The sequence below is a fragment of the Cariama cristata genome, unplaced genomic scaffold, assembly GCF_000690535.1.
Source record: "Cariama cristata isolate BGI_N322 unplaced genomic scaffold, ASM69053v1 scaffold1158, whole genome shotgun sequence".
NCBI lineage: Eukaryota > Metazoa > Chordata > Aves > Cariamiformes > Cariamidae > Cariama > Cariama cristata.
In genome coordinates, this window is record NW_009632664.1 from 36,331 (window position 1) to 50,790 (window position 14,460).

A 14,460-nucleotide genomic window follows, 5' to 3' on the forward strand; every position below is an offset into this window, starting at 1 on the left:
CATGCAATAGCTCTTTGCATGCCACTCTTAAGAAAAGGTCATTTGCATGTTTTTCTTATGCAAGACACAGAGCAGACAACCATTTTTTGACATGGCTCCTTTGTGTTCTGTATTTTTATGCTATTTTTACATGGAAATTCTTAAAATGAAAAAAACAGGAAATTTGTGCTAGGACTACTGATTTACGAACTACAATGTCATAAATTCCTTGTTTGTTAATCATAGACAGGACATAAAATATTTCCTGTATTATATTTCTAACAACTTTTTTTTTCTTTACATGTTGCCAAGTTACTGGAAATTCAAACGTAGAGTGAAAACATTCTTGCATGTGTGTGAAAGTTTACATTCTAGGTCAGCCATATACTCCGACTTTTGGAGTTTGTGACAAAGTAAACACATCAATGTGCCATTCAGACTGGAGACAAATTATTCATTTCATTGTAAGCCTGAGGACAGCGCAGACTAGAAACATAAATGTTCATAATTCTATTTGGTTGTCTCCTGACTAGCTTTAAGGTGCCAAGCCACTGTAGAACAGCTTCCAGCCTGTGAATAAGGCAGGAATGAGTAAAATGGGCTATGTTATATGCACCAGAACTACAAAACTACTAGCTTTCTGTAAATACAGCTGATTTCGCAAGTGTTTTGATCTAAAAGACATGCAATAACATGCCCATGACTCTCAGCTCCCATAAAGCATTGCCTCCTGGAGTATTGTGGCTAAACATCAAACTACCTGATTCCAAAATGCAGATAGTCTATATATGACAGGAAGAGCTGTGGCAGGGGTTCTGCTACAGCTGAGCAGTCTCAGTCCACCTTGGCAGGATAACCTGTGTGGGTTATCCTTTCTAATGTTCTCATAGAAAAAGCAAAGCAACTTCTCCAAACAAACTGTCTTAACTTAGTTCTAAACGCTTAAGTGAAGATAATACTGATAAAAAGTGGCTCCGTAAACATCCTCACCGAGTTGAAGTCCTCATCATCTGACCCCCTGGTAAAGCACGTACAAAGGCAATAATACAGCTTTCTCCTGTATTGCTCGGTTCTTTCTTCCCTAATCAAAACGTGGAACCAGTTCAGATATTTGGCTCACTTCACCTTTGGTCTCCTTGGAAAGACACCCAAAAGCACAGTAATTGCTACTGCGTTGTTCACACTTCTCTGTTACAAAAAAAGAACATTCTGCAAATGGTTTTCACTTGGGTGACTGCCTAGGCATTACACAGTGAATTTACTATTGACCTAGGGGTCAAAATTAATATCCATAACCTCAAGGAGAGATAGCTTCTAATGTAATTTTAGCTCTTTGACAGCCAGTCAGTCAATTCTCCTTTATAGTATCAAGAAGGCAGAAGAAATTTACTTTCAAACCAGAGACTTCTCAAAATGACTTTTTTCCTCAAGTGGGGGTGATGCTGTGTGTCAAAGAGCATGCTGCTGCCTTTTTCCTTGGCATACTCCATGTAATGCTGAACAACGCAGTTCCTCCTGGGTTTAAAGGAACCTTTTAATAGTGAAAGGCTATGAAAACATCAACCCATGTAGACCTAAAAATCTTCTTCACTTGGACCTTGCACTAGGGACACACTTGGGTAGAGCTGCTATACAACATATAAATATAGCTTTCAAGGCCTTGTGCGTGCAGGGAAAGGGAAAAGATTATAGGGGAGGACACTTGGTAGCACTATCCAGGCTTCTATCACTAGACAGTCACTTTGTAGGAGACAGGCCTGGCAATCTCAGCTCATACAAAACAAGAATGAAGTTATTATTGAAATGTATTGGAATGTGATCACTTCCAACTAAGGCAAAAAATAAATAAAACAATCTTATTACATGAACAGATGAGACAAAGAGTGAAGAAAACTGTCCCCTTTACTGAATGAAAGGGGACTACGTTTCCCTATGCATTATCATCTCTGTGCTCTACACAATTGCTAAATTTACAAACCTGCTTTCTTTTCTTTGTCACAGCAGGTTTGGAATCTGAATCTTGATGTGTTGCTGTCCTGTTACCATTTGCTTTCTCAATAGCTTCATCATCTGAAGGATCTAATGAGAAAAAAGCAGAGTATTTGTTACTGTTTTTCAAATCCATCTCCTATCTTTGCATTCAAAAATAAGGATAAAATCTTCAGCTGAAAGGTTGTCACAATAATACAATCTCAAGATTGGCAATAAGCACAGCTGTAAGAATTTTTTATCATTTTAGAATAAATTTCAAATACCAGTGTTCTAAGAAAAGTCCCAGGTTTCCCCTCTTCTTCACAGTATTACATCTGGCAGGCAATATATTTCTTTATCTTTCTGGAATGCTGCACAGTGGGTGCCAGCTGCAGCATTACAGATAGAAATACCTAATCTTTCCAAAACCTCCCTTGAATTAAGCTAAGCAGTGAACAATGACAGAAGATGTTTTTGATAAACTACATCTCAAATCACATGACATCTCTCCACATTATTTCAGAACACGTAAAACATAATCTTGATCCATAGCACTGCATTCACCATATATAATTACAGACCTATCTAATTAGACCCAAAACAAGGAACAGCAGTGGTACTGAAGAGTAACAGCATGGTAAAAATACATCTTTCTTGCTAAGTTTGCTGATGCTTCTTTCAGAGTAAGTCATCTCTTCCTATTTAAAACAAGTCTTGCAGATGAAGGAAGAAATAAAATATATCAAACCAAACACACACAAAACCCACCCTTGCTGATGTTTCTTTCAGAATAAGTCATCTCTTCCTATTAAAACAAGTCTTGCAGATGAAGGAAGAAATAAAATATATCAAACCAAACACACACAAAACCCACCCCAGCCTCCACCTAAAAGCCCCAGATGCCTACTGATTCCAATTACCTGAAGAGGAAAAATTACAAGATCGGTATAATGTCCTATTGTATAAAAATATATGGAGACATTTTCTGCAAGAGCACTTCAACCGTGTGTCTCTTACTTCAGAAATAATTAGGCAAAGGCACCGTTCCCAAAGTTTAAGTAGAATGCCCACAAGACTAAAAAAGGCTTATGTTTTGAAAGAAAATTATTTAAATTAAGATGTTTCTACTTATTCTCTTCTTCATCTCTTTTATCTACAGGGAGGCTTTGGAGAAAAAAACATATCCACAGCAACAGTTCTTTCTAATAGTACTATGTTAGTGCTTAAGATATTGTATTCAAACACAGAAGTTTCTGCTGGGGACTGAATTACTTCCCTGATCGTTGCCAGAAGCATTATCATCCATTGAACGGAATAATTAGAATGGAATAATTCAATTTCTGTATCTGGAATATTTCCACCCAACAGGTACTTAGTCATTGTTGCAATCTCCTGTGTTATGAAGTTGTAAATTCACAGCTCCAAGATTAAGTTATTTATTTTGAATAAAGAGGAACAGTGTGATTTCTTAAGCATCACCCCAAGCATAGATGATATAACTACATCTATGCAATCACTAGCTGTGAGCAGAGAAAACTGATGGCCAGAGAACATGAGAGAAAATCAACTATGGCTGGTAATCACTAATTCCATGTTGAAATATTGAAAACATAAGCGAAAGGACCTGTGAAAGATATGTCAAAGAATTTAAGTGAAACCTAAGTAAAAGGATATGAAGGGGAAAAAGGAATCTTTATTCATCCACAGAGATCAATATTATATATTATACAGTAGTAAGGCAGTGGCTTTGAAAATCCTAATGCAACAGAATGGATAGCAAAATGGGTACATATTTATGCCTGGAAAGATGCCATCTTGTAACTTCCACTCCTTTTCCCACTTTGAAAAGCTCGTGTAACAGTCAGTATCCTGAAGTTGGGTTGTGACAGCCATTAACAGTTCAAAAAAGTTTGGGAAGTTGAAAGCTAGCAAGTGAAGAAAATCAGCGAATGTTTTAGCAGGTTGGATGTCATTTGTCATGAAATCTTACTTGATATAGATTAGATTCTTGGCAAACTGCAAGAGATTTAGAAACAGAGCAGCAACTGAGAAGAGAATTTGTCTTCTGTCCAGTACAACTAAGAGACTCCTAAGTGAAGAGGTTAGATAAACATGTTAATGAACTTAATTCAGACCAAAATGAACAGCATGAAAGAAATCACAGCACTCGTTTGCATCTCAATGCAGGATGAAGACATATTCTGAAATCTTAAATGGGAATCCACCAAGAAAAGCACCCGCTTTCTAGATCTACAGCAAATGCACAAATGTGCGCACCAAGTGCACAGTGCAGCTCAGCTGGCCTATTTGCTTCCTTCTCTTTGCAGGTACAGCCATCAAATCAGCAGCCGAATGGACTGTGGCCACACGAATGGTAGATCCCGCCTGAGTGAGTGGCTGGTGGCAGGGGAAGAGCCGGAATGTCACTCCCGGGCGACTAGCTGTAACATTAAGCTGCCCCTTAAGCTGGTGCTAAGTCAACCTCAGAGGACACTAGGTGGCCAGCCATTCTGGGATCTCTTCCCAAAGGTCATGAGCAAGCGAGGTGACAAGTCTAAATCTCAGGCTTACTTGTACACTAGGAAATATATGGCACTGATCTCCATGAGTTGCCCTCATGAGCTATTTTCCCTCTCTTCTGAGGGACAAACTGAGTACGATTGACTCTTCTTCTGAGCTGCGATTTGGATCATGAGCAAGAAGAATGAGCAGCCACCCCCAGTACAACTGCCGCTTTTGCCAGAACATCACAGTTACCGTCCCAAGTGTTCATCAGACATTGGCTGAAGGTGAAAAGTTTTCTGGGAAAGTTTACTGGACACCAGAAGTAAAAAGGAGAGAGTATGAGAGTATTCAAAAGATCACTTTTGTTTTTTTTTTTAAAACCTCATCAATGCTGTATGGGTTTACTTTATTATAAATCTATTATTAATACACACACAAAAAAATCTAGTCCTGTACAGCCTAACACACAGCAGCAGGCAAACACGGAAAGAGAGAAAGCTGAAGGTTTGGAGACTAACAAATTTCTTCCTTATATTACAACTCAAATATCTGTGCCAATCTACTGGGTTCTTCGTTTCTGTTCTCCTGAGGATGTCTGAGTGCTCCTGCACCATATGCCTGTCCCTGCACAGCAACAGCTCCTTCCCTGGCCTATTCCTCTCCAAAGTTACTGACCACTTACGTCCTCTGGCCACTTTGAAACCTCAGACATGATACTCCATTAGAAGCAGCTGAAAAATTACATCATCCAGCATACTCCTGAAAGTTTAAGACGTGTCTTGGTAACTCAGTGTTACCACCGTGCATTACCATGGGCTTGTTTCCCTCTGTATCACTCTTCCTCTGGCAAATTTCTTGTGCTGCATTTTTGTAGGGTAGCTTCTGTGTTTGAGAATCCATCACTGACTTTTGTCTCTTCTGCCCCGACTCCAGAGATACTGGAGGAGTGACCAGCTTTTACATACATCAGCTCCACAGCCCCAAGGTCCTGGATGCACTACATCCAAGCAGGCTGTGGAACGATGATATAAATGAAGTACATCAAAGAAATCAGAACTAATTACCTCTTTGTCCCTCTTGCTCACTGTGCTTAAGCCCCAAACACTCATTCCAGAGTATATCTGTGCATGTCTCACTGAAATGAATTGCTGAGCCAGCTCTTTCCAATGTTTCACATTGGAAATAAATGAGAATTGCATAAAATAGATTCAGGGGAAGCTGCCTGTGATCTTTAAAAGCATTCCTTCTTAAATCCCATTTGGCATGCTCTGAAAGGCAAACAGGAGTCATCTAAGTTTTAAATAACCTCTTCTCTTTCTCATAATTCAAAGACACACTGCTAGCAATAGCAATCTAAAACTGGACAAATGGTTTCCACGATCTGAAATAGCCTGACAATGTATACCACCTGTTCACTGCCCATCTGAGTTTTGGATTGCACTTTGTGATGCAATGTCCTCCACTTTCAGCAAGAAACGAAAGAAGAGGGAACCGATGTCCAGCCTCACACTCAACAAACACCTGTGAAAACAGTTATTTTGAATATCTTTCTGCAGTTCCCAAGTATCTTTATTTCATACAACAGGAGAACTTTTTATCTGTTCCAGAAACAGCCACTCATGTCCTAGTCAAGACAGCAGCTAGTTTCGAGCTGTGATTGTTTGTGACACCATGTCAGCTCCCATGATGACAGAAGTGTTTTGTTGTGGGCATCAAAGTACCACAGGCCAGACTCTGCCAATGATGCTCACATTAAACAGCGTACCTTCCTCTGCAAATAGCTACCTTGATATCAGCGGGGTTATTCACAAAATCATTCATAACTTGATGTGAATAAATGCAGAAGCACCCAGCTCACAGATCCCAAACACGTCTGTATCAGAGCAGCACTGTGCGCCCTGCTTTGAGGAGTCAAGGTGCCCAGGAGACTCCTCTCTGCCAGAACAGGAGAGCACAAATCCTTCCTTAATAACAAGTTGGCTCAAATGCAGAACCTAATTGATTAATGCAACGTTGACTTTCATCTCCCTTGCGGTACAAATGAGCGGGCAGGCAGCCGATGGAACACGCTGCTGAAGGGGTGATGCTGCTCAGCCCAGCACTCCTCTGCATCTGCTTTCCTGCAATGTATGGACCTTATGCAACCACAAGGTCATCAAAGATGTCTGAACAGTCACGTAACGCTCTTGATATAGAAAAATAAATGTGAACTCCACAGCTCCTCACGTTTTTTCCTTTGGCATTACATCAGCAACATGGCACATACTAACACAACATACTAACAGGCTTCCTATTTATATTTTATTTATATTTGATTTTATTTTGAACCATGCTGAAATGGAAAAAGCCATTTATGCTTAACACACACACACACCAACATACTAACAGGCTTCCCAGTCACTAAATATTTATATTTGATTTTATTTTGAACCATGCTGAAATGGAAAAAGCCATTTATGCTTAACACACACACACACATATATATATGAATAAGACTTTCTCATTTGTGATACTGATCGCTATTTAAAATCATTCAGTGCAATAGTTTCTAAAATGTAATATTGATAGATACATGTATGTCTAAGTATGTCAATATGTATACTAAATATATACATATACACACTTATAGTAATACATACACATCTGCATGTTTATACACATGCACATAAATAAATAAGCACACAGATATTTAGATAACTTGACAGGTTCCCTTTAATCATCACCTTTATTAACTAATATATTCACACAGAACACACATTTGCTTGATTATTTATACTAGTATTTTTAAAGGCAGACAAGACCTTAATCATATAGGAGGTAACGACATGTGCTTTGATGTGAATGCAATTTTGTTTGTACAAAATAGTTCGTACATACAAATTTGTGTTCGCTAGGCTGAATCACCATTACTGAGACTTCTGACCTTCACATGTTACTTTTCTACTCTGAATTAATTAATAAAGGAGTTATAGTGACGACAACATAATCACTTAAGTCTTATAAGGACTACGGCTGACTGAAAAAGTGAAACTCTTCTAGGCAGCACACCTCCAAATGGCCCAAAACAAATAAAAAGTTACAACTGAAAGGGAACAGAAAATAATCTTAACATTCTTTGGAAAATGTGACTTGTGATTTGAGTCAGCCTATGACTGAAATAAAGATAAAGGAGGCTCACAGAAATGATGGTAGCCCTAGGAAGTTCCTCACAGGAAGAGAGGATGAAGAGAACAGAAGGGGGTTTTTGAGAGAGAAAGGAGGCATGGTGCTTGCAACTCTTCACAATGTAGGAACAATGAGAACATGTAATTAAAAAGAAAGCTCGGAATAGAAAAATATTCTTTTGCATACATACCCAAAGACAACTGAGGGAATAATTTTGACTATTTTTTTGTTTGTTTGTTTATTTTGATCTGGAAGTTATGTGAGATCAGACATCTATTTGTTACCCAGAAGACCCTGAGTGACATAGGCCAATACAGGACAAGTTACTTTCTTACCATTCAACTAATCTCTGTGACAGAATTTGGAGGGAACCTGCCTTCCATGTCCATGAGGGAGATTCCCTCAACTTTTATTTGACATATCTGGCACTGCCCACAGTCCGAGACACACTCAGGGTCAAAAGAGTCTCTGGATCTGAACAGAAATCCCTGCTTTCTCCCTCATGCTCCCATCAGGGCTACATACCAGTACTTAACTAGAATTACACACATGAAAAGGTTTGTATGTAATTTATTTTTGCGCCCTCCCCGACTTCCATCCTCCTCTGACTGTTCTAAAATTGCCTCATATCTGAAACCAGACTTTAAATAAAGCCTGTGCGTTCTGATTTTTAACAAAAAGCCCTGTACACTGTGGAAACAGGTTTTATATTTGTTATGCTCTCTTTCTCGTTTCAGATATGTTACAGGAAAGTATGTGCTTGTCATTACTCTGTAGGTGGGCATAGTTCACTCAGTTTGGGTGTGTTATAATGGATTAATTTCAGGCTGCTTTGCAGGTTACATTTTTATTTATTGGTTCATTAAACAGTACCGATCTGTGTTCATTAATCTAGGGGAAAAATATTTCTCAGGGCTCTCAGCTTTAAATTCAGCAGATTGAAAAATATCTGATGCTGAGTAAAATGCCAAGCATGTTGGGCACATCTTGAGTTTTTTCTTAATTGTCATTTTAGATTGCTTTTCTTTGGGAGGAAAGGAGGAGGAGGGCAGGGAGGAGGTCAGAGAAAAAAATAAAATTGAAGTCTGCGACTTCCTTATTTTTCCTCATACTTCTGCCATTAAAAACTGGCCTAAATCTTCAGTGAATCAGATTAAGTGATCTTAATGTCAATGCACTCCCTTGAATTTTTCTCATTGCATCTCCCCCACATGTCCCATCAGGTACATGCAGTGCAAGGTCAATTAATCTTCTGTAAAATCTGACAGCTGTCAGCAAAATTGGCTCTGAGGTCCCTGTTCACCCTTGCTTAGTTGAGAGGCCTCCTCTTGCCAACAGAGCTGTGCTGATCACAGTAACTGGGCTAAAAGCCGTGATAATGGTATTTTAACATACCATTATGGTATCACTCCTCAAGGCAGCAGGAAACATGAAGCTCAGGTGGGTGCTGTCATGCTGCCCATCAGTATCCAAAGGAACAGACGAGGTCTTTTAAATGAAACAAGCTTGGCTGGGGGGCTGATTAACTAAGAAAAAATTATTAACATTTTAAATGTTTTAAAGCATTCCAAGCTCAACCACTTCCCTGACAAAAGGGAAAGGCTCTGCGCAGCAGTGAGAGATGCAGGTGTGGAGGCCAGTTGTGCGCAGCGACGATAGGCAAGCAGCAGCTCAAACTGCCTCCTGGACAGATCCCAAAGTACTCAGTTGTGTGTCACTAGCACTCCTAATCCCGAAAGGAGGATCTCTTTTCTGTATTTCGTATTTTGACCAATTGGAACTAAAGAGGAAAAACTGTGAATGAACTGGTATGTTATTTTTACTAGGAAGTAAGAAGTTGCACACTTGGGGTTGGACTAGATCTCTGGAGGTCCCTTCCAACCCTGATGATTCTGTGATAAAGCTCTGCTGCAGGTGACTACCAGTTAGGTACCGTTCCTTTGTCGACTTTCCCTATCAGCCTACTGCAACAGACTGTTTTCTCTTCCCATCTCTATGAGCTAAGGACTCCTTTCCCGAAACAGGCCTATTCCAGCACAACAGTAAGTTGTTCAAGGATGTTCAAGGATGCCTTGAACTGTAAGCACTACCTGTCAAGGTACTTTAAAAAAGGTATTTTGTAGTGTACTTGTGATGCATACCTCAAGGGCATATAATATGTGACTGAGCAGAAACAGACACAGTCCTATCAAAGAATCAAAAGCACTTCAATTTTGTCCCATTAGGTGACATTCAGATGGCATAAGCTCCTTCCCACTCCATCCAGCCTAAGCCCATGCCAAGTCAGAGTTTCTTGCAAACAGTGTGTAGGAATTCCTGGTAACAGTTTCTAAGTATTGGCAATAGCTTGTACCTACAAAGACAAAGACAACATTCCTACAAAAATGTAAACCCCTTCCCTGGGCACTTCAGAAGGCACATCTACCACAATTCTTTTTTGCCTGATATATCTGGTGACAGGATATTCAGTTTAGGTTCCTCTTTCTTACACTGAATGGCAATTTAAATTAAAATCACTGCCCATTCAAGCAAAAAAGAACAGGTCTTAATGGAATAATATCGAATTAATTTTCACTACACTGTGATACAATAAAAAAAAATTTTAAGCACACAGACATAACTATCTGCCATGCAAAGGATCTCCCACAGAACATTTTGAACAACTACCTCTCCTTCCTCCCTTATTTTTAATGTTTTAATATTCAAAATGGGTACTTCCAAACCCATTTTTGACACATTTTGACTTGCTGACTGGGAGGGAAACAAAATATAGGACATATCAGAGAATAAAAAGAGTGGAAATACTCTGTTGCACACATGTAAGCACAGAAGAATAAACTTCACATGATCAAGGTTAGGGCCAGCTTGTAGTACAAATACAATGCAGCTGTATTCATAATTTGACTTTTTCATTTCTATATATCGCCTTATAAGACAGAAACATGTTAGAAAAATCACAGAAAGTGACTGATCAGATGTAAAAGTAGTAGGCCACACTCCTAATAAAAGTAACTTTTCCTCCTGCAAGACAAGGGTTGAATTTTATATCCTATCGCTGCCTTGCACAAGGAATAACAGCATCACCAAGATAAGAAGGGAGAACTCGATATTCATTTAGTCACTGTAGTTTTAAAACCCATTGTAAGCAAAGGGCAAACACAAAGATTTGACATGTTGGGAATATGACAGGCCCTTTTATTGTTTGCCATCCAACTTAATTTCTTCATTACAGCCTGCCAAACAAGAGCAACCAGAGCCTGAAGATACAATAATGCATGAGCACAGAGTGCAAATCAGTTCTGTGGTTTGCTCTAGTACCCCTCGCGAATGACACTATGAGTGACAGCTCAGATAACATCCACAAGTCGCTGCAGTCTCCTCATTTCTCTTTCCTTTGTTCTCCCCAAAACTATCCTTCATGCTGAAACTTCTGATAATCTCCTTAAATCTCCAAATTCTGTTTAAAAGCATATTTCTAGAGAGCCTGGGAAGTGGGAGACTTGTCTTGTTGGTTCGTAAGTAGCATGGGTTTTGGTTGTTTACAAATCTACTGGATGAATGTTATAAAATTAAATAATTAACCTTGTAAAAAGGGTTTCTCTTCTTGATAGATGCCAGGCATTATATATCCTACAGTCACTTTAGAAACCACTTAAAAGGAGGCCAGCAATACTGCGCAACAGTTTATGCTAGGAAGAGAACACTACCCAACTCCAAAAAGGAGAGGAATGGGGCAAGCCAGGATACAGTTGACCATGTCGGAAACTGGCCGAGACATTATGGTTCACATATCTCACATTGTGAAACACTGCATGTGATCTTTAAATAACTACAAGTGCCTAGGAATTTGCAGTTAATCAAATGAAAAAATCAGTTCACAAATACTAGTTACAGAATGTATGACTGTATGAGGGGGAGCCCCACAAGGCTGGCTTGAAATAAGTATCAATCCCAACAGAGGCATCTGAGAGAAGAAACAGCCTGTGCTCTGGAAGAGTCAGACCCAGATCATTCCAGAGGAAATGCTACCAAAGAATGCTGCGTAGTCAAAGAGAAAAATTGTCTACAAAGGAGGAGAAAGACTGTCCAGCATCATAAGGAAAACACAAGGTATGAGCCCAGGAAAAGCTAGGCACAAACTAGGGCCCGATTCCCTACTACATTTCCCTCTTGGTGATGTGGACAGAAAACTCATGCAAAAGCCATCGTAAAGAAAACTTGAGTGTATACAGCAGTCAAACAAAATACTGTTCCATCCATCTTGAAGAACTCATACAACCACTCTAAATGCCTTTTCCCCTCCTTTCAGGAAGTTTGTATTACTGGGGTTCGTCAGGCAACATTTACAGCCCTGTGCACACAAACATCACTACTCTATAAAAGCGTCCCCAAAGGTTGACACTCCCTCCCCAAAGCCAACCAGTGTATTATTTGTATAAGCAAGAAATCACTCCTTCTCCACAATATTCATATAGGAGTAGTGGATGCCACAGTTCCTGGCAAAGTATGACTATTCCTGTGCTTTAGGATGCACCGAGCACTGTTATTCCTTCTTTTTCTATGAACTACCGATCTATCACAAATGGAAGCTGCTCCAGGTGTTTGCTGCAGAGGGTGAGGAGTACTAACTCATGCTGGGAAGGAGTACATATTCCCTCCCTTATCTTCATCTCCTTCACGCTCCGAATGAGGGGATCTGTGGCGATTTCAATATTCCAGCGCTGGAGAGAACAGCAGAAGTGCCAGTGGCACTGTGGAGCTGGAATTGGTAGGGTTGGTCTGGATCGCATCAGAGTACCACCCTGGAGCGCAGATAGCATGATGCTACTGGTGTTTAATGATGTTGGTAACCCATACATTTATAATTTCACTACTTACACAGTGCTAGTATGTCACTCAACATATGACTATCTGGAGGCAGACTCATTCTTTTCTCAGGTCCTCTCTTCAAAGTCAAACACCAGCATCTTTCATTTGTTATAATATTCACTCCTAACAAACATTTATTCTTGTTAATGGGGAAGAAATAGGTAAATTGGGAGGAAAAAGGAACTTGGATAAATCCATAAAACTACTTAATAGGTGAGCTCTAGCCTAGGTCTTACCGTGAGCACGATTTGCTCAGGAATGTAGTATGGTCCCAGATGTGACGTCTCCCTTAATACTGCAGGAGATTCATATTTTCTACTGTTCCCTCACTATCTTGGGAAGCAGCTGTGGCTCACAGCTGTAGTTCTGGCTGTGAAGGTTACACACAGAGTTTGGCTGACCCTGTGGACCTCGAGCTGATAGATCACAATAAAATTAGACAGTGGAACTTGCCAAAAACAGTAGGCTTCAATTAAAAAAATATATAGCACACTTTGCAAAAACCTAATAGCCCAAATTATTGTTCATAGATACACATTGCTACTTTACTGACCACTGATATCATTCACGCCTTTTTGACTCACGTGTATTTTGCAGACATGCACATCTATAGTATAAGGTTATCACAGTCCTGATGTTTTCTCAGGTTTTCTCTGAATATTGAAAATTGCATGCATGCATATATGTAGCATACACTTAGATATGTCACCACCAACAAATATATCACACTGAAGAACAATACCGCAAACAACCTTTTATCCCAACTCTCATACATGTCTTAACATAGAACATGAAGGAAGACATTTTGAGTTGCTCAGATTTCTGCAGCATTTTTTATTTAGAAGCCTTCATATGACATAGCAGTATCAGGTCCCTGTCTGACAGAGTATCAGGTTGACTCATATCGAGTTAAACTCTCTTTCAGGTTAAGAACAAAATACCCTGACACGTTGCCACATAGAGTTAGAGTGGCAAATTCCCTGGCTTATAAAACATCTGTTGAAAAAGCAATTCCCTAAGGCGCAAGGGTTACGTTTCTATACCTCTTATTCTCTTGCTTCCTCCTCTGCATATACTACACATTTCTCTGCAGTTTGGTCTCTGGTATTGCAGGTTCTACTGCCCTTTCAAGCTACTCTAGCATCTCAGATTTATACGGTACCAGAATATACATTTGTGGATTTAACTCACTTTTCCAAAAAGTCTTACTATAAAAGCAAGCAAAAGGAAGGATGATTTCTTATAGACAGAAACTTTTAGGGAATACTACACACTCTGCTGCGTTAAGTTTTTTGAGAGGAGGAAAGGTGACAGGCTTTCCATCTATGTCAGTGCTCTCTATTTAAGACTAGCAATTACAACAATCTCTCATCTGTACAGGTCCTTTGTGAACTGCCATGCGGATCATTTGTCTAAATGATCAAATGAAGCACATTATGACTCGATCAGTTGCAACTGCCATAAAAATAGAGCTCATACCTATATTACTTTGCTGCAAGCAGATGGTTGATTGCTTTTCTGTCCTTTTACGTTGCAGTTCTGTTCCCTCGGATCCTCTCTTTGTAGAGAGTGACATGCTGGGAGGTCGGTTTTCTGACAAGGTCATCTGCCTTCAGAGTATGAAGAGAACTGCATGGAAAGTGGGTTGGGCTATATTTAGAGTTTGGTCCAACTCCGTGCCAAGGTCCCCCCACTGTCTCTCTCTTGCAGCACCGTCTCAGGTCTATTCTTGCAGATTCTCAGCCCACAGAACACACAAGGAGAGGAAAGTCGCTCTGAGCTACTACCGGATCAAGGTTTTTGCAATTTGCTAAAACAAGTGGATCAGCAGCTCAGATGAGAAGCTTAAATCCCTCACTCTTCTAGTATTTATTTTTCTTCATTCAAGTGGATTTTCCCACTTCAAGCGAATAAGGATAGGAAACTGCCTGAGATACAGCAAGAAAGAGTCTCCTGACCTAAGGTAAGCTT

The 14,460-nt window shown here is 39.8% G+C and overlaps 1 protein-coding gene across 1 annotated transcript in view; it reads right to left on the reverse strand.

Annotated features, from left to right (window-relative positions):
• CMSS1 (cms1 ribosomal small subunit homolog (yeast)) overlaps positions 1-14,065 on the reverse strand; it is a 31,854-nt gene extending 17,789 nt beyond the window's left edge. The window contains exons 1-2 of the mRNA XM_009706427.1: positions 13,969-14,065; positions 1,958-2,058 (exon numbers count right to left, since the gene is read on the reverse strand). Coding sequence (XP_009704729.1) covers positions 1,958-2,058; positions 13,969-14,065 — 198 coding nt within the window. The remainder of the gene's footprint in view (positions 1-1,957; positions 2,059-13,968) is intronic.
• Positions 14,066-14,460: the final 395 nt, after the last annotated feature.